This window comes from Budorcas taxicolor, chromosome 4, assembly GCF_023091745.1.
Source record: "Budorcas taxicolor isolate Tak-1 chromosome 4, Takin1.1, whole genome shotgun sequence".
NCBI classification, from domain to species: Eukaryota; Metazoa; Chordata; class Mammalia; order Artiodactyla; family Bovidae; genus Budorcas; species Budorcas taxicolor.
In genome coordinates, this window is record NC_068913.1 from 102,702,542 (window position 1) to 102,721,110 (window position 18,569).

General features: G+C 42.2%; 1 protein-coding gene across 1 annotated transcript in view; it reads right to left on the bottom strand.

Moving 5' to 3' along the window:
- Window positions 1-4,021: 4,021 nt before the first annotated feature.
- DGKI (diacylglycerol kinase iota) overlaps window positions 4,022-18,569 on the bottom strand; it is a 504,567-nt gene continuing 490,019 nt past the window's right edge. Inside the window, exons 32-34 of the mRNA XM_052638497.1 lie at window positions 10,826-10,862; window positions 8,999-9,098; window positions 4,022-4,194 (exon numbers count right to left, since the gene is read on the bottom strand). Of these exons, the coding sequence (XP_052494457.1) occupies window positions 4,078-4,194; window positions 8,999-9,098; window positions 10,826-10,862 (254 nt within the window). The 3' untranslated portion in view covers window positions 4,022-4,077. The remainder of the gene's footprint in view (window positions 4,195-8,998; window positions 9,099-10,825; window positions 10,863-18,569) is intronic.

The window sequence follows — 18,569 nt, forward strand, 5'->3', positions numbered from 1 at the left end:
CTCAGCCTTGTAAAGGTGTGTACGTGTCACAGAGAAACTCTCCACTCGAGATCCACAAATAGCATAGACAAGTCTTGAGGCTCAGGCAGGCTGCATGCTTCATGGAAGGTAAGAAAGATAATCATAAGACCTCTTGGTCACAGATTTTACGACACAGGCAAGAGCAAATGTCATGTGCATTTGAAGTGCTGCAGTAACAGAACTGGGCTTAGTAATAGGAAAAATAACAAAGAATAAAAGAAAAATTTTCTATTACCTCATCTTTGCCCATTGGAATTAACTACATAGGCACAGATGACTAGCATGCTTCTAAAATGTTTTTTCAAACTTATGCAATATATGTGTGTATAGGATATATACACATATATGTCTACAAATAAATACCTCTCTATGTGTGCGCTGAGGCTTGTAATATGCAGAGTATTTCTGACATATGTACAAGCAACAGTGGTTATCCGTGTTCCCGCTGTTTATCTCTAGGGGCCGAACAGAGGACTCTATACCAGCAGAGAGCAACACCTTGAGACTGCATGTGATACTCATCTGTGGTATTAGAACTTCTTATAAAAAGCACATTCAACTTTTATAATTTAAAAAACCTAAACATTTAAAATGAAATTGACATGGGAAAAAAAAACTTCTGCCCCCCATTTTTTAAGACATGAATATTATAAGGTGTCCAGTCAATAAATCCTGGAAATCCTTTAGGCAAAGAAACTGTTACTAGGTCTGAATGGAAACTACTTGCTTGTTGAGGATCTCTCAATGTAAACGGACCTGCCTACACACTCAGGCCAGCTAGAACAGAAGGATGGGAACAACGGGGCACGTGTGAGGCTTTCCAGCACTTGGTGCTAGTTTCAAGGCTGTGTACTCGCCAGTTAAATTCTTCATTTCAGACACTGCATTCGTTTTAGGTTAAAACCTGTGTGTGTGTGCTCAGTCACGTTCAACTCTTTGTGACCCCATAGACTATAACCTCTATAGAGGTAACTGAAACTCTCAAAGTGAAATTCCTGGTCGTGGTGTTTATTTTCTTCTTAGCTTCTGTTCTTTATCAAGCCCTTGAATGTGATAAGCACAGCACAACTGGGTCATTTTTCATTAAATGCATCATACCAGAATATAAGGCTACCAAAAAATGACTAGCTTCAAGGTTATATAATGTTGGCTTTTAATAACTCTCCATTTCTCACGCCTCTATCTGCCCAATCTAAAAATGGAATCCCAGAGCAGACAGCAGCAGAACGCGAAGAGCTCTCCTGAGCCAAACACAGAGGAATGGCAGCTGAGCCAGCTATACTTGGCAGTGCTGTCTCAGTAGGTTTTGTAGAAAATTGTATTTCCATAGGTGTACAGTTTTAAGTCTTTTAAAGTTACGTGGATTATCAGACCAGCGCCAGAGTATTTGCTCCCATGCTTCCTGATGGCCCAGCAGAGGGGCTACTACCTACCTAAGCTACGTTGGAGACTCCTAGAACACATGCCCTTCTCTCTTTTCTAAAGCCCAGGACTGTCACATGCAGTGGCCAATTTTTTAAAAAAGCTACAGGAGGTAGATTTAATGTTTAAACCATTAAATAGGTCACTATTCTGACCATTTCTGATGCTTTTTTTTTCTCAAAACCTAAGTTCTTAGGGTGTTTGCTTTTTCAAAGAGATATTTGCCTTTGTCCTATGTCATTCCCCCATCAATAATGTAGGACATTAATGTCTTTCTTTTTTGGTTTGGAACAATTTCCAAATGCATCAGGACCCCTACAGTAGTCATTACCTCATCTATTTCCATACTGAAGATTTACGTGTGACTTCAGCTGGAGCTATTTGAATTGGCCCACAGCCACCTGTACCCTCAATTTTCTCTGGGCTGTTTGGAAGCATCACAGAGAAATATGAGATGGCGGTTGGTGAGAGCAGTCCTTCATCCCAGCGGTCACTGTGTAGCCAAATGCTTGGCTCAATATAGGGCATGGAAGGCACCATTCAAAGCCAGGTTCCAGCCTGTCGTAAGGATTATATTTCCGTCATCACAACATCTCCTTGACAGTCTCACCAGCTGAAAAATTCCCAGCAGAAGCCCGGTGATTAAATTCTCCTGGAGCATGTTTCTTTCCAGCTTCTGGAAACAATCTACTGCAGTCCCTTTTGCCCTTGCCAGAAAACCCAAAAGATCGCTCTGTTTCTAAGACTGATGTATGAAAACAGATTCCGCTTTCCACAGCTGAAAATACTGCCAACAGTTTGATTTGGAAACAACTAAGGGCAGATGTGGTCCCCATCCACTGAGAGGCTATTCCCACCTAATACAGTGTATCATCTCTGTACTTTCAAAATGACACGTGACCAAAGTGGTTCAGATAAGTGAGGTGGCACCACTGGACTTTAACTTAAATGCAGAGAGACAATCATTTATGCTCACATGCAGAAACACAAGGGAAACACTTGGCTTATGTCTCAGAGCAAAATGGAAAGAAAGCTCAGAAGACATTGGTTTAAAGCAAAAAGGGCCACCCACTTTCACTTCTGCCTTATGCCCAAGTCAAGCAGATATTTTCTCTGAAAGTGAGGAGACTTTTTCTCCTGATTCTTTAGTTATCTTAGAGTCCCTAACAGAGGTACCTGTAAGTACCAATTGGTCTGCGGCAGGATGAAAAGCTGTAATTCTACTGCCAGCATGATGCTTCCAGTTAGACTCCCAACAGTAGTCGGCACTAAGAACATTCTGGCAGGGGAAATAGAGAAAAGGATATATTCAACCACCCTGTACATGAACAGTGGGGCTTCAGTGCTATCAGGCATGACCTTGGAATCTGATAACAGTAGGTGAGGCATCCAGCCGAATGATCCACGCATCTTGAAAGTCTGGCAGTGGAGCTCGTGAAACAAGGCTTTGTCCTCGGGACAAGGCTCCCTCAGGGTAATGAAAACCAAGACCTTAGAAGGAAAACCTAAAGCGGGCCCCCTCTCAGCACTGTACCCGAACCTATTAGCCTCTGTGCAGCTCTGGTGACTGTTTTCTTCTTAAGTGAGTTATTTTGACATATGTTGCTACTTTTGCTTTATTTCAAGTCGATTAGCCTGCTTTCTACTATCAGTCAAAACATCTAAAAGTAAACGCTGTTGGAGTGCTCCATGTCCTGTCACCAGAGTTCCCACTCATGGTTCTCTGCTCTGCAGTTTCAACAGCACTTAAAATGGGGTGGTTCTGCAAACCCGCTACGGGCCTTGGTGAGAATCCACTGCCCATCTCTGCTGCAGCAAAAGGCAAAGATGGCTACACGTAGGCAGTACGGAGCTGGGCCAACAGCCCAAGCTGAACCAGTCCTCCATGGCTCTTGGCAACAGTGCCGCCACCTGGGCTGACCCCTGGGTCCCCCCTCCAAGGTACCACTCAACCCAGGCAACTCCCATGCCACCTTGCCGCACCTCAGAGATACTGCACACAAGCGGACGCTATCTACGTGGCACTCCCAGCTCCTATATAATGAAAAAGGGTTAGGGAGGGAGAGGAGACATGCAGAAAGGTCACTAAGTAGTCTCGGTGTATTTAGTCTTGGAAGTGGAAGCGGTTTTACAGTTATATTTCTGCAGGACATCCAGAGGGTTTGAAAAGACTTTCAGAGTCTCGTGGTCTTCAAAGACTGAATGTAAAGAGAACAGATCATATATATTTTTTTAAATCGATGGGTCGTTACAGTAGAATTGTGCGGTACAGGGGAAAAGTGAATGCATAGGGGGGCGAGGGAGCAGTGCCATTTATATGAACATCCTTGGATCTTTAAAATAAATTATACAGGTGAACACAGAAGTTCATGCTACTTGCTGGAAGCAATAAGGATCGAATTTTGTGGAACTCGCAGTCCACAAATCTCCAGGTATCCTGCCTCGTCCTCAGTGGGCCATCATGTTCTGTAGTACATCTTGGTAGCCCTTAAAACTGGTGGCATGGTCTCAGATAGATTCTTGCAGGAGAGACAGAGTTATGGATTCCATCAGCTTCTTCCAGGGGAGCCGCCCGATCGCCAGGAGGGCACAGGTGAGATGCTTGTTGAGGTTCTCTCAGCCTGTCTACCAGGGTCAAACAGCAGTTTCCAGGTCCTCATGGCCAATGAGCTTATAATTCTGGCGGCTTTCCAGGTAGGCAGCCAAGTCTGGGTCCCCGGCCTGTTGGGCTCTGTCTTGAGGTGTCTTTCCCTGTAGGTAACAGAGAAGAGGAAAGAGACACGAACACTTGGGAAACATTTTTTAAAAAATCATAGAAACAGAGCTGCTCAAAGATACCTCACTAAAACTGATCTTTCCATGTTTTCTGTTTGAGTTGATGAGATACTTTCTAAATCTATTATTGCATCAAACGCGTGAGATATGCAAGTTCAAGAGAGACGATCACTTTTCAGAGGTGGGGCTTCAATCAAAGGAAAGGGAGGTTCATAGAGTAACTAGGCACACAGCAGCCAATTATGTAGCACAGGAAGTATGAGAACCCAGATTCTCTTCAGAGGGGGATAGAAATCACTGAACAGAAAATAGGGAAACAGGCATTCTGATTTCTAGTTTGGAAGTCTTTCTGTGATACTAAATCCTGGGAAATAATAAGCAGAAACAAAGGAGGGATGATCAGAAACAATTTAAAGGGGTTTCTTCGCTGGTTTCAAAGTCTTCAGTTTGGTTGTCCCTAATTTAGAACTATTTTATCTCCCTAAAAAGTAAGTTAATTTCTGAAAATAAAAGTGATGGGTGTTGAGTAAAGAAATCTTGGGAAAGTAGAAAAGCATAAGTAAGCAAAAATCACCAGTAATTCCACTATATTAAGATAACTGCTGTTAACCTTCCCATAAAGTAGCTATTTTCTTATTTCTGTAGCTCGACACGTAATTAGTTTTATGAAAACTAAACCATACTTTGTTTATATACTTAGGTAATGTGCTTTTTCACTTAATAACATACAAGTGATGAAATGTTAGGAAATGTTCTATGTCATGAAATGTTCTTCTACATCATTGTAAATGACTGTAACTTTTTGCAGTCTATTATAATGTTGGGTTTCCCTGGTGGCTCAGCAGTAAAGAAGCTGGCTGCCAATGCAGGAGGTACGGGTTTGATCCCTGGGTTGGGAGGATCCCCTGGAGAAGGAAATGGCAACCCACTCCAGTATTCTTGCGTGGGAAATCCCATGGTCAGAGGAGTCTGATGGGCCACAGTCCATGGAGTTACAAAAGAGTCAGATACAACTCAGTGACTGAACAACAAAAAATCATAATGCTATATGTATTTTGTTGATTTAGGTCATACCTGAATGGTCTAGTGATTTTCCCTTTCTTCAATTTAAGTCTGAATTTGGCAATAAGGAGTTCAGGATCTGAGCCACAGTCAGCTCCTGGTCTTGTTTTTGCTGACTGTATAGAGCTTGGGCTCCAAAATCACTGCAGATGGTGACTGCAGCCATGAAATTAAAAGACGCTTGCTCCTTGGAAGGAAAGTTATGACCAAAGTTATGGCAAAGACATTACTTTGTCAACAAAGGTCCATCTAGTCAAAGCTATAGTTCTTCCAGTAGTCATGTGTGGCTGTGAGAGTTGGGCCATAAAGAAAGCTGAGTGCTGAAGAATTGATGCTTTTGAACTGTGGTGTTGGAGAAGACTCTTGAGAGTCCCTGGGACTGCAAGGAGATCCAACCAGTCCATCCTAAAGAAGATCAGTCCTGAACATTCATTGGAAAGGACTGATGCTGAGGCTGAAACTCCAATATTTTGGCCACCTAATGTGAAGAACTGATTCATTTGAAAAGACCCTGATGCTGGGAAAGACTGAAGGTGGGCAGAGAAGGGGACAACAGAGGATGAGATGGTTGGATGGCATCACTAACTCAATGGACATGAGTCTGAGTAAACTCTAGGAGTTGGTGATGGACAGGGAGGCCTGGTGTGCTGCAGTCTATGGGGTCACAAAGAGTCAGACATGACTGAGTTACTGAATTGAACTGAACTGATGTATATTTATACATGTAATATTTCTGAAATGAGGCCAATAAACATAAGTCAACCGTTAAAGGAGGAATGGTCTCCATTATTTTGAATGTTTATAGACATACTTGACCGTCTTTGACACTTCTAATTTTTTTTCAATGGTATCTACTTAAAAATGGTATTTAAAAAAAAAAATTTGTTGGAGTATAGTTGATTTACAGTGTTGTGTAAGTTTCTGCTGTATAGCAAAGTGAATCAGTTATATACTCTTTAGATTCTGTTCCCATATAGGTCATCACAGAGTACTGAGCAGAGTTCTTGTGCTATATAGTAGGTCCTTATTAGTTATAGTTATCTATATATTATAGTGTGTATATGTTATTCCCCAATCTTCCAGTTTACCCTTTTCCTCCTCCCTTTCCCCCTTGGTAGCCATAAGTTTGTTTTCTACATTAGTAACTCTATTTCTGTTTTATAAATAGATTTATTTGTATCATCTTTTTAGATTCCACATAAGTGATATTTGTCTTTCTGTGTGTGACTGACTTCACTCAGTATGACAATCTCTAGGTTCATCATGTCACTGCAAATGGTATTACTTTGTTCTTTTATATAGCTGAGTAATATTCCATTGTGTATATGTACAAAATGATATTAAGTTCTAAGGAAAGGATAGAGGCATGATCACTGTACCAGATTAATAGTATAAAAATGCACACAAGTATTACAGAAACGATCAAACACTTCTCAGCCTTATCTTTTGCAATGGACGGTATCAACTTCAATTAAGTCTGATCCTAGTAGCCTACAAGGGCATGTGGAATAGAAGAAAAAAGGGATGTAACAATGGCTCTAAACGCTCTAAACTTTTTATCTATTTAGTTGGGATTTAATATTTAGCCATAGCTTCAAGTTCCTATAATTTTATTCAATTTGGTGACACTACTTGTAGCGTATCTTTTTTCTTCCGGAATATAGATGATTTACAATACTTTGTCAGTTTCAGGTATACAGCAAAGTGATTCAGTTTATACACACACACACACACATATCCCAATTCTTTTTCAGATTCTTTTTGCATATAGGTTATTACAGAATATTGAGTAGAGTTCCCTGTGCTATACAGTAGGTCCTTGTTGATTATCTATTTTATTTATATGTAGTAGTATGTACATAAAATAGATAATCTCCCAATTTTTCCAAAACTTTCACCAAAACTCCTAATTCCTCCCTACTCCTCCTTTTCCCTTTAGTAACCATAGATTTGTTTTCAAGATTTGTGAGTCTGTTTCTATTTTGTAAATAAGTTTCTTTGTATCATTTTTTAAAGAGATTATCTTGTCATCAACATTAATGAGGTTGAGATTCCCAGTTTCTAAATAGAGGTGGAGTGAGTGGGCCTTTGAGTTGATTTTTAAGGAGCCATTCTCTATCGAGAGAAATTCTCTCAAAATATTGCTTCTCTCCAAAAATTTCCAGGAGAAGATCCAGTCATAATTATGATATTCAGCTTTCACCAAGCATAAAATTAGGGAATGGAAAAAATTAGAGGATCCCTGAGAAGGATGAAGCATAGCTCTACTATTCCAAACGCTAAGCTCTCTAAAACAAAATGTTGGGTGCAAATGTTGGTTATACAATAGCATATAGTATAGCTTGACTTTACCTACTTGTAGGAAATGAGAGAGAAAAATGGACATGCCCACATGTGAGGAGAAACCATTAACATTTTAATGGTATATAGGTCTAGATTGTGGGATTTCTAGGAATTTTTACTTTTTAAAAAATTTTTGCATTGCTAGAGTTTTCTGTTAGGCTGTACTATATTTATAATAAAAATAATAAAACTTTGCATTTTGAAAAGAGGACATACATACATAATACAATATAGAAATATCAAGGAACATTGAGTCCCTTTATTTGATTCAGAAACTTAGATTAAAAAAGAACCATCTGCTCTGGGGCCAAGTCTCTTGCCCAGTCTCTTCCTGGTCCCTCTATTTCATCTTGCTCCTCCCTTCTACCACCTGAGTTGAGACCAGTCTCTGGTGCACAGGCAAGGGCCCTGCAGTGTTTGAGTGGCCTTAGCAAGGAAGGCCAAGCCCACCTCAAATCTTGGCCTCTGCTGATCTTGCTTCCCTGGGTTGTGCCTCTCACTAAGGTTATACATCAAAGCACTTGAATGCAAATATCATCTGGGAAGTATATCACAGTGAGTAATTATCTGCCATTTGGAATCTTACACCCAGTTAGCTAACCAGACAGGTAATAGATCCACTAGAAATGAAGACCGGCTTAATGAATTCAATAGTCTAGATTTGTCAAAATTAAGACAGCCAGGGACCTCAGAGAGCAAGGATCTGGTGGGTCACAAGGGAAATGAAGAATCAAGCACTGCAACTGGTTCAGAAAGGACAGAAAGGTCCATATCAGAGAGAAAGCTATGTCACAATGTACTGCAGTTGGAGGAAACTCCAGAGTGAAAACCACACACAGCTCCCATTAGATTTATTTAAGTGATGAACAATTCTGAAGTCATCAGTAGGCTTCTAAGTTACCTTTTTCTTGTCTACATTCATTGACACCAAACTTAGGTTACTTAGCACATACTTAATAAAGTCCTCACTTATATATTAAAATTCTTCTCTGTAACCTGCTACAGTTAAGTGGCTTGTCCTTTCTTAGATGGTGCTTTAAAACTCAGAGCCAACCATGACCATGACCTCAGATCACCATAGCAAATTACTCTATGGGGTTGATCTCTATTAACTCTTCTTTCTGCCTCTCTCTCCCCTTGAGTCCTGAGGTCAGAGTGTTCAGAGGTCTATGAAGCCCCTTGGACAAGCACACACCCTCCCTTTGTGCTTATACATTTAAACTGCAGTTTCTCTAAATGAAACACTTTATTTTGTCCTCCTTTTTCCAAAGCCCCAGGCACTTCCATAAGTACAGAAAGGATGCCTTTGCTCCAAGGCAATGGAGCCAGAGATCCTGCCCTGGGGGAGGATGCCTGCACTCACTCATCAAGTTACCTTGGAGTCCGTCTTTCTCAGAGATGCTCCTGCGTCCACCAGAAGCTGGCACACGGCCCGGTTCCGCTGGCAGGCTGCCTTGTGCAGTGCAGTCTCACCCCTAAATCAGAGATGAAATGGGTAAAGGGCTGGAGGCGGGAGTGGGGGTGGGGAAAGGGAGCAGGGAGGGAAGTGAGGGTCGCCTCTTACCCCTGCTGCTGACCTTCTGTGCCCCCCTGGCCACTTTCCCACCTATGGTTGAGACCACAGTTGCAGGGCACGGACAGGGGAGGTGGCTGACGGGGGTCCTAAAAGTACCTTGAGTTGGTCATCACCTCACCATAACATCTGACTCCAGCCTCTTTTTCAAACAGTGTTGGCTGGTTAGGTAGGTTGAGTGATTTTGTTTTAAATGACTACAGTCTGATGTAAGTAATCTTCAGTGGCACTCTGAAATAGACTGATGTGCGTAGACATGTCTGGACAGTGTGCAGCCACTCTGCGTAGACATTCCAGCTATGTCCCGCAGACATCAGGACATAGCCCGAATGACATGAGATGAAGTACACACAGGAGCAGCACAAAGCACCACATCGCAGGGCTCGGTAGACCACCTGGCCCCGGGAAGACCATCTCCTGGGCCTTGACTTCAAAGACCCAGGAGGCACCCACTCTGCCCGACCTGCTGATTCCTTGTGAGTGGAAGGGGAGGGGCAGCCCCAGAGGATATCTGGGAGGGACAGTAAGAACTCTGGGAGAGTTCAGCAGCCCATGTCACCTCCGGGTAGCGGCAGGCCTGAGGTCAGCCCACTCAGGATGGGGAATAGCCACGGCAAAGTGACTATTTCTCCAACCCCCACGGACAGCAGAGGGAGGAGGATATTCCCATCCTGAGTCTGAAATTGGAAAGACACTTAATGCCAAGCTAGGGTGAATGACGACCTTGCCAACGAGATGTGTGGTATGTGAACAAAGCTCCCATAGCAACGGATGGTTTCTTCCTTGCGACTCATGGCTAAACCCCTCCTACTTTTCCTCCTTCCGGTCTCCTTAGCCCTTCTCCACTCCACTGACTCAATGGACATGAGTTTGAGCAAACTCGGGGAGATAGTGAAGGACAGGGAAGCCTGGTGTGCTACAGTCCATGGGGTCACAAAGAGACGGACACAACTTAGAGACTGAACAACCACAACTCCACCCCACCCATTCTTTATCCTTGTTATATTTCACTGCAGTTCTCTAGAGGCTCCTCCTGGCTTCCAGGGTTAGATGTTTTCAGCCTTTCTTTGTCCCTGCGTGGGGAATTGTAACTGTTGTGCTACTCTGGGAATAAAAACGTTGACAACAAATGTTATCAGTTTGGGGGCTAACTGCAGAGCTGGTGAGTTTTTGAACCAGGGTTCCTCTTCTGAGGCACAAAACATGGAAATGGTTGGAGCCACTATGTTCCTGGTTCTCCAGTGGTTGCATATAACTTGTCCCATTCTAGATTTAGCATAGAGAAATTGTCTCACTGCACGAAAAGGATGCCTTAGGGCATTAGGGCTTAATTGGCTTATAAACCTCAGTTGAGAAAGAGTAAATGGATGGGTAATTAAGAGCTAAGTACATTAGACTTCTCTGGCATTCAAGGTGCACCAGTGCAGAAGTACCTCCCTTGAAGGAAGTCCTGAATGAAGACCAGCAATGGTTATGTATGCAATCATCATGACAGGTACCATCGATTTTTACTGTGTAATCTTTGATTTAGAAGATTAGCTCTGCAGTTATAAAGGCAAATGAAAGTAGGACGTCTTTATATGATCTCAAGAAGACAGTCTGGACTATATAATATAAGGCAACACTCACGTTTCACTGTCTGCCATATCCAATAACTCGGATGGTCCTAAAGAAGAGGAAAAGCAAGATGCCCATCAAAAAAAAAGTTCAAAAAATTACCATTAAAAAAAAAACAAAATTGTAGTCACAGAATTAAAATACTTTGGGAGGCTGAATAAGAGCAGAGTATTTAGTTTCAGGGATAATAAGACCACCTCCCCCTCCAAAAGAGAAATGCTCCCTCCACCTCCCCCTCATCAGTCTCTCAATCATCACCAGGCAATATGTAGAGAATGGGAGATAAAAAAGAATATGGCCTCTGCCTTCAAGAAACAAGCTGAAGAAATAAAATTAATAGGGATAGAATAAATTAAGAATAATTAAGTGGCTACCTAAGGAGGAAAAGGAGAATTGGGTGGGCTTTAAAGACTACTTTTAGCACAGGTTGTTTGGGAAGGTCTAATACAGCATACCATTAAAACTATGAGAGACTGTTTTATTAAGTGTTCCTTATCTGATATAACACTTAGCAGCTTACACTAAGTCAAGACATTATCTACCCCAATTTCTTTATTTTAGAAATAGAGTAAAATTCTATTTTTCATAAAATTTCCCTCCTCAAACCTGGAAGAAATGTTATATATAAACATCAATTGTTTCTAGATGCTTCATCAGGAATTGAAACATTCTGAGCTTTCACATTCACAACTTCTTATTTGTTCACTAATTTACTCAATTCAACCTGTAAACACTGCTTGGAATGTCCACCTTCCCCCGCCCCCCCCCCCCCCCCCCCCCCGCTGCACTACTGCTTTCCTCCAAACCCTTCCTGCAACTTCTTACCTGCAGGTATCAGCTGATACACATTTTCTCCAGAAAGCACTCTGTTACCGCATTCTTCATATTGCATCAGATGCCCTGCCCATGTGTTTCCTCATTTTGTATGTTAACCCTATTTCCTACAGTTAGGAGGGTAATATAAGTAACCATCAAAACTCAGAGTATCCCTAACAAGTAGGGATATACAATCACCTTACTGATCATGACACTTGTCAAGCCATATTAAAATCACCTGCTGTCTTGTCTCTCTCCACAACTAGATGCTGGAAAACCCCTTGAAGTTGTGGCAGATGCCTGTCCAATTCTGTGTCCTTCGTTGGTTACTGGCATAGAGCACAGTGCCAAGCAGAGGCTTAAATGTTTGTCTGAATTAATGAATAAGGAGCCTGGCAAGCTACAGTCCATGGGGTTGTGAAGAGTTGGACACAACTGAGCAAATGACACACAAACAGATGGAAAGATATACAGTGTTCTTGGACTGGAAGATTTGACGTCAAAATGACTATGCTACCCAAAGCAACCAACAAATGCAATCTCTATCAAATTACCAGTGGCATTTTTCACAGAACTAGAACAATAAAGTTTAAAAATTTTATGGAAACACAAAAGACCCCAGGTAGCCAAAGCAATCTTGACGAAGGATGGAGCTGAGGAGTCAGGCTCACTGACTTCAGACTATACAAAGCTACAGTAATCAAAGTTGTTTGGTACTCGCCCAAAAGCATATAGATTAATGGCACAGGATAGAAAGCCCTGAAATAAACTCAGGCACCTATAGTCAATTAATCTACGACAAGGGAGGCAAGAATATACAATGGAGAAAAGAGAGTCTCTTCAATAAGTGGTGCTGGGAACACTCGACAGTTACATGTAGGAACTTGAAATTAGAACATTCTCTAACACCATACACAAAAATAAACTCAAAATGGATCAAAGACCTAAATACAAGAACAGAAACCATAAAACTCCTAGAGGAAAACACAGGCAGAACACTCTGACATAAATCGCAGCAATATCTTTTTGGATCTGTCTCCTAGGCTAATAGAAATAAAAACAAAAATAAATGAGACCCAAGTAAACTTAAAAGCTTTTGCATAGCAAAGGAGAGCATAAACAAAATGAAAAGACAACTTCCAGAATGAGGGGAAATATCTGCAACAATGCAACCAAAACATGCAAATAGCTCATAGAGCTCAGTATCAAAACAAAACAAAAAACCCATAAAAAAAAAATGGGCAGAAGATATAAATATTTCTCCAAAGATGACATGCAAATAGCCAACAGACACATGAAAAAATGCTCAACATCACTAATTATTAGAGAAGTGCAAATAAAAACTACAATGAGGTATCACCTCACACCAGTCAGAATAGCCACCATCAAAAATATCCACAAACAATAAATGCTAGAGAGGGTGTGGAGAAAAGGAAATCTTCCTACACTGTTGGTGGTGACGGAAATTGGTACAGTCACTATGGAGAACAGTATAGAGGTTCTTTAAATACTCAAAATAGAACTACCATATGATCCTGCAATCTCATTCCGGGGCGTAAATCGAAAAGATACATGCACCTCCATATTCACTGTGGCACATTTACAATAGCCAGGACATGGGAACAACCTGAATGTCATCAGCAGATGAATGGATAAAGACGATATGGTGCATATATATATATGCTGGGCTTCCCTGGTGGCTCAGATTGTAAAGCGTTTGCCTGCAATGCGGGAGGCCTGGGTTTGATCCCTGGGTCAGGAAGATCCCCTGGAGAATGAAATGGCAACCCACTCCAGTATTCTTGCCTGGAAAATCCCATGGATGGAGAAGCCTGGTAGGCTACAGTCCATGGGGGTCACAAAGAGTCAGACATGACTGAGCGACTTCATTTCACTTATTTATATATATATATACACACACACAGTGGGACACTACTCAGTCATAAGAAGGAATGAAATAATGCTATATGCAGCAACATGGATGGACCTAGAGAGTATAAGAACTAAGCCAGAAGAGAAAAACAAACACATGATATTGCTTATATGTGGAATCTAAAAAAAAAATGATACAAATAAACTTATTTATAAAACAGAAACAGACTCTCAGACATAGAAAACAAACTTATGGTTACCAAAGGGGAAAGGAGGTGGGCAGGATAAATCAGGTATTTGGGAGTAACCTAAACACACTGCTGTATATAAAATCAATAAACAAGGACCTACTGTATAGCACAAGGAAGTTTACTCACCATTTCATAGTACTGAAAAATAACATAAGGATAAATTTTCTTTTCAATATACATGTGTGTGTGTGTGTGTGTGTGTGAGTGCGTTACACACACATAAAACTGAATCACTGCACTATATACCTGAAACTAACATAACATTGTAAATCACTACACTTTTCAATAAAAACAAAAGTCACTGGTCAAGGAGAAGGGAGATATTCACAATCCTCCTGGTCATCCAGGAGCTACATCACCAACTTCCCCTCCTTTCTTTCCATCTATGGTCCTTAGGACAGGTGAATCTTCTCTTGAAATGTCTGTCCTATTACTTGTTCCAATTTGTCCTATTTGACAAATACACGTCCTAATAGGTCTCTGACAGCGACATAATGAGTGTGCAGGACTGTTACTAAGAAAACATATAAAGATCTAACATTTAGATTTCTAGGCTTCAAATTCATCATATGCCCTCTGTCTCCCCAAGTATTTAAAACATTGAAGTTCACAGTCTTTCACTTGGAACTACTCCACCTCAATTTGTTCTCAAGGCTCCATTTTATTTATTTTTTGTATAAGCTAAATCGGTAGCTGCACAATCATCCAAATATTTCTCAGACTCTCCCAGCTCTGAGAGCTTGCTCCCTCCAGCTATCTAGAGCAGCATTTTCTACCCACACACCTAAATCTTTGGAGGAGGAAATGGCAATCCAGTCCAGTATTCCTGCCTGGAAAACCGTATGGACAGAGGAGCCTGGTGGGTCACAAAGAGTCGGACACGACTGAGCACGCACACTCACCTAAATCTCACACACCCTTTAAAAGCCCAGTGTGTGACAAGGTCCTCTGAAAAGGCCACCTTTGACTCCATCTCTGAACTCCCATAACACTGGGGTCGACCCTTGTACTGTGTATTTGCTTTCTGAATGTATGCCTTATCTCCTTAATTATTCGACATCTTTTAAGTGTAAGAACACTTTTATTTACCCTTCTAGCACATTCCCTGTTTCACAGGTTCAACGAAGATTTTATTCATTCGTGTTTGTTCCTCAGTCCTATGATTCTAAGGAAACTAGAGTGATAACTCTCCACCCCCGCCACCCCCTGCCCCACCGAAATCCCCTTGAAGTGTCAAGCAGTCTAGTGTAGTGATTAAGACTGAGGGCTTTGGTGCTGAACATCCTTGGTCCCAAATCCCAGCTATCTCTGCCCCTCATGAGATCTCAGGCAAGTTCATTTTATTTCTCAGTCCCTTGATTACTGCACACATAAATTACAATTAATAATAGTATTTATCGCATAGGTTTGTTATGAGGTTTCATAAGTTAATACAAAAAAGTGTGCTTAAAACAGTAGCTGGGACACTACATGCAATGTGTAATGTTTAGGTATAATTAAGCATTCTATTCTCTGACATAACACAGCAGGTTACATTAAGTTAAGGTGCTGGAACATCAATGAGGGAAGGTGATATAAAAGGGTGCCTTGGCTCCCACTTACATTTGAAGTAAGTGTTGACTCCAATTCAGTGTTCTGAGAACCAAGTGCTCCAAGGCCTATTCAATCTTGGACGAGGCAGACTCCACAAGGTCAGGAGCATGCTTACAGAGCCTAATGGTCCTTTTAGAGAGCTCCTGTCACCTTCAGAAAAGCCATTCATTTTGCAAGGAATTCCATGAACATGAGCAGTGGCCTCACCAGTGTCTGTTCCCACCATTACTGATAATTGTGTAATCAAGCAGGACGCTATGGGGACTTCTCCTGGGGACAGACCCCTCCTACATAGCTCCTCTTTGGAGCACCTAGAAAATAGTATCTGATGCACATTTCTGAGTTGTTTTACAGATGCTGAAACCACCAACAAATGGAAGAAGTTAACTGATGATCATGAGCCCCCAGACCTACTGGCTCCTAAGGATTGATAATGTTAACCTCTGTGACACTACCATGACCTCACCATCAGATGAGCTGATCATATACTCTGCAATGCCTCTCCCTCACCTGGCCTTTAAAAATACTTTGTTGAAACCCTCTGAGTTCGAGGTTTGGGGACACAAGCCACCTGTTCTCCTTGTTTGGCCCTGCAATGAACCTTTCTCTGCTCCAAACTCTGATGTTTCTGTTTGTTTTGGCCTCGTTGTATGTTAGGCACACAGTCTTGCATTTGGTAACAACTGCACAAATATTTAGGCAGCAGGGGTCTTGAGAAACCTAAATGCAGGTCAGGAAGCAACAGTTAGAACTGGACACGGAACAACAGACTGGTTCCAAATAGGAAAAGGAGTACGTCAAGGCTGTATATTGTCACCCTGCTTATTTAACTTATATGCAGAGTACATCATGAGAAACACTGGGCTGGATGAAGCACAAGCTGGAACCAAGATTGCCAAGAGAAATATCAATAACCTCAGATATGCAGATGACACCACCCTATGGCAGAAAGTGAAGAGGAACTAAAAAGCCTCTTGATGAAGGTGAAAGAGGAGAGTGAAAAAGTTGGCTTAAAGCTCAACATTCAGAAAACTAAGATCATGGCATCTGGTCCCCATTACTTCATGGGAAATAGATGGGGAAACAGTGGAAACGGTGTCAGATTTTATTTTTTGGGCTCCAAAATCACTGCAGATGGTGACTGCAGTCATGAAATTAAAAGATGCTTACTCCTTAGAAGGAAAATTATGACCAACCTAGATAGCATATTGAAAAGCAGAGACATTAACTTTGCCAAGAAAGGTCCGTCTAGTCAAGGCTATTGTTTTTCCTGTGGTCATGTATGGATGTGTTGGACTGTGAAGAAAGCTGAGCGCCGAAGAATTGATGCTTTTCAACTGTGGTGTTGGAGAAGACTCTTGACAGTCCCTTGGACTGCAAGGAGACCCAGCCAGTCCATTCTGAAGGACATCAGCCCTGGGATTTCTTTGGAAGGAATGATGCTAAAGCTGAAACTCCATTACTTTGGCCACCTCATGTGAAGAGCTGACTCATTGGAAAAGAGTCTGATGCTGGGAGGGATTGGGGGAAGGAGGAGAAGGGGACGACAGAGGATGAGATGGCTGGATGGCATCACCAACTCGATGGACGTGAGTCTGAGTGAAATCTGGAAGTTGGTGATGGACAGGTGAAGAGCCTAAGCTACTCCATCTTGTAAAAGAGCTCCATTTTGCAAAGGTACCGGGCAAACAGACTTAGACTTTGGATATTGCCTAAACCTGCCCCGCTATGCATGAGCCAATCAGCCCTTAGGTTAAATCTCCTGACTTTAAGTTCAAGAATTTGTGATTTACCTTGGAAGTAATGATTTACCATGGAAGTAAAAAAATCCAATCAGAAATCCACACATAACCTATAGAAGAGGGTAACCAATCAGTAGTCCTTCAGCCTGAACACCCCCTCTGTTACCCTTTCACCTGAATATTCCCTATATAAGCAGTGTAACCCAAAACTCGGGGCTCCTCTCCTTAGCCGCTGCATCAGTAACGGTGGGAGCCCCAGCTCGAGCTTGGTAATAAAAACTCTCTTGCTTTTGCATCGGATACTGGCTCCCTGGTGGTCATTGGGAGATTTCGCAACTTGGGTATAACATTTGGGGGCTCGTCCGGGATGTCCCATCGGCTCCCCGGGAAGACCAATCCAGAGAGTTATCTGTAACCGGTAAGTTTTTTCTGCTGTCTCTGATAAGGCCTGTTTTCTGAGACCGGTATATGACTCAGGCAGTCGCGCTGATGGATCACCGGTGGGGGTCGTTGGGAGACGTCCCCAACCCTCCCGAAGGGGATGGAGAGCCCCTGTTCTCTGTTGACAAAGGGGACGGAGTGCCCCTGTACTCTGTTGACAATAGCGGGTCGCTCCCGCTGAACGGCCGGAGGCTGTGGTCCTACTTTCAGTTTTGCCTTTGGACTCATGAAGGTTTGTTTTTTCTGTCTGTCTGTCTGTGTTGTTTGTGTTAATTTACCAACGCCTGATTGATTCAGGAACGATGGGGCAACGTCAATCTAGCCCTACTCCTCTATCTCTGATGACTGAGCATTTTAAAGAGGTCAAGAAGTGTGCCCATGACCTCAGTGTTAAAATTAAGAAAGATAAACTAATTACTTTTTTGCAGCACCAAATGGCCATCATTCCATGTGGGCTGGCCTTCGGAAGGCACGTTTGACTTGGAAACTGTGCACCGAGTCTGAGATATCATCCTCTGACCGCAGGCCAGACACCCTGACCAAGTCCCCTATATCACAGTGTGGGAAAATATCATAGTACACCCCCCTCCGTGGGTAACATCTTTTTTGCCTCAACAGGAACTTTCTACCACTCGGGTGTTGGTGACACGGGTGGGAGAGAATCTGAAGAAACCTAGGAAAACTGAACCAATGGTGCCGCTATACCCCATCTTGCAGGGGGGAATTGTTAGGGGAAGCACACTGATTGAAACTGCCCACCCTGGCCAGACACCATAGTAACCATTTGCATGAGTTGTTTTATGACAGGAGATCCTGATAAGGAATATGGAACTAATAAGCCTTCTCCCCCTTTCTTTTTCAACCTAGCTTCCTTTCCTCCCTTGAAATCTTTGATGTTAGTACTTAGATCTGAAGTTCTGTGTCTCTATAGGAGGTTTTCTAAGGGACTGTATTCTTGTGTTTAAGGGCTTCCCTGGTGGAGCCGAGGTTAAAGCGTCTGCCTGCAATATGGGAGACCTGGGTTCAACCATCTCTAACTCC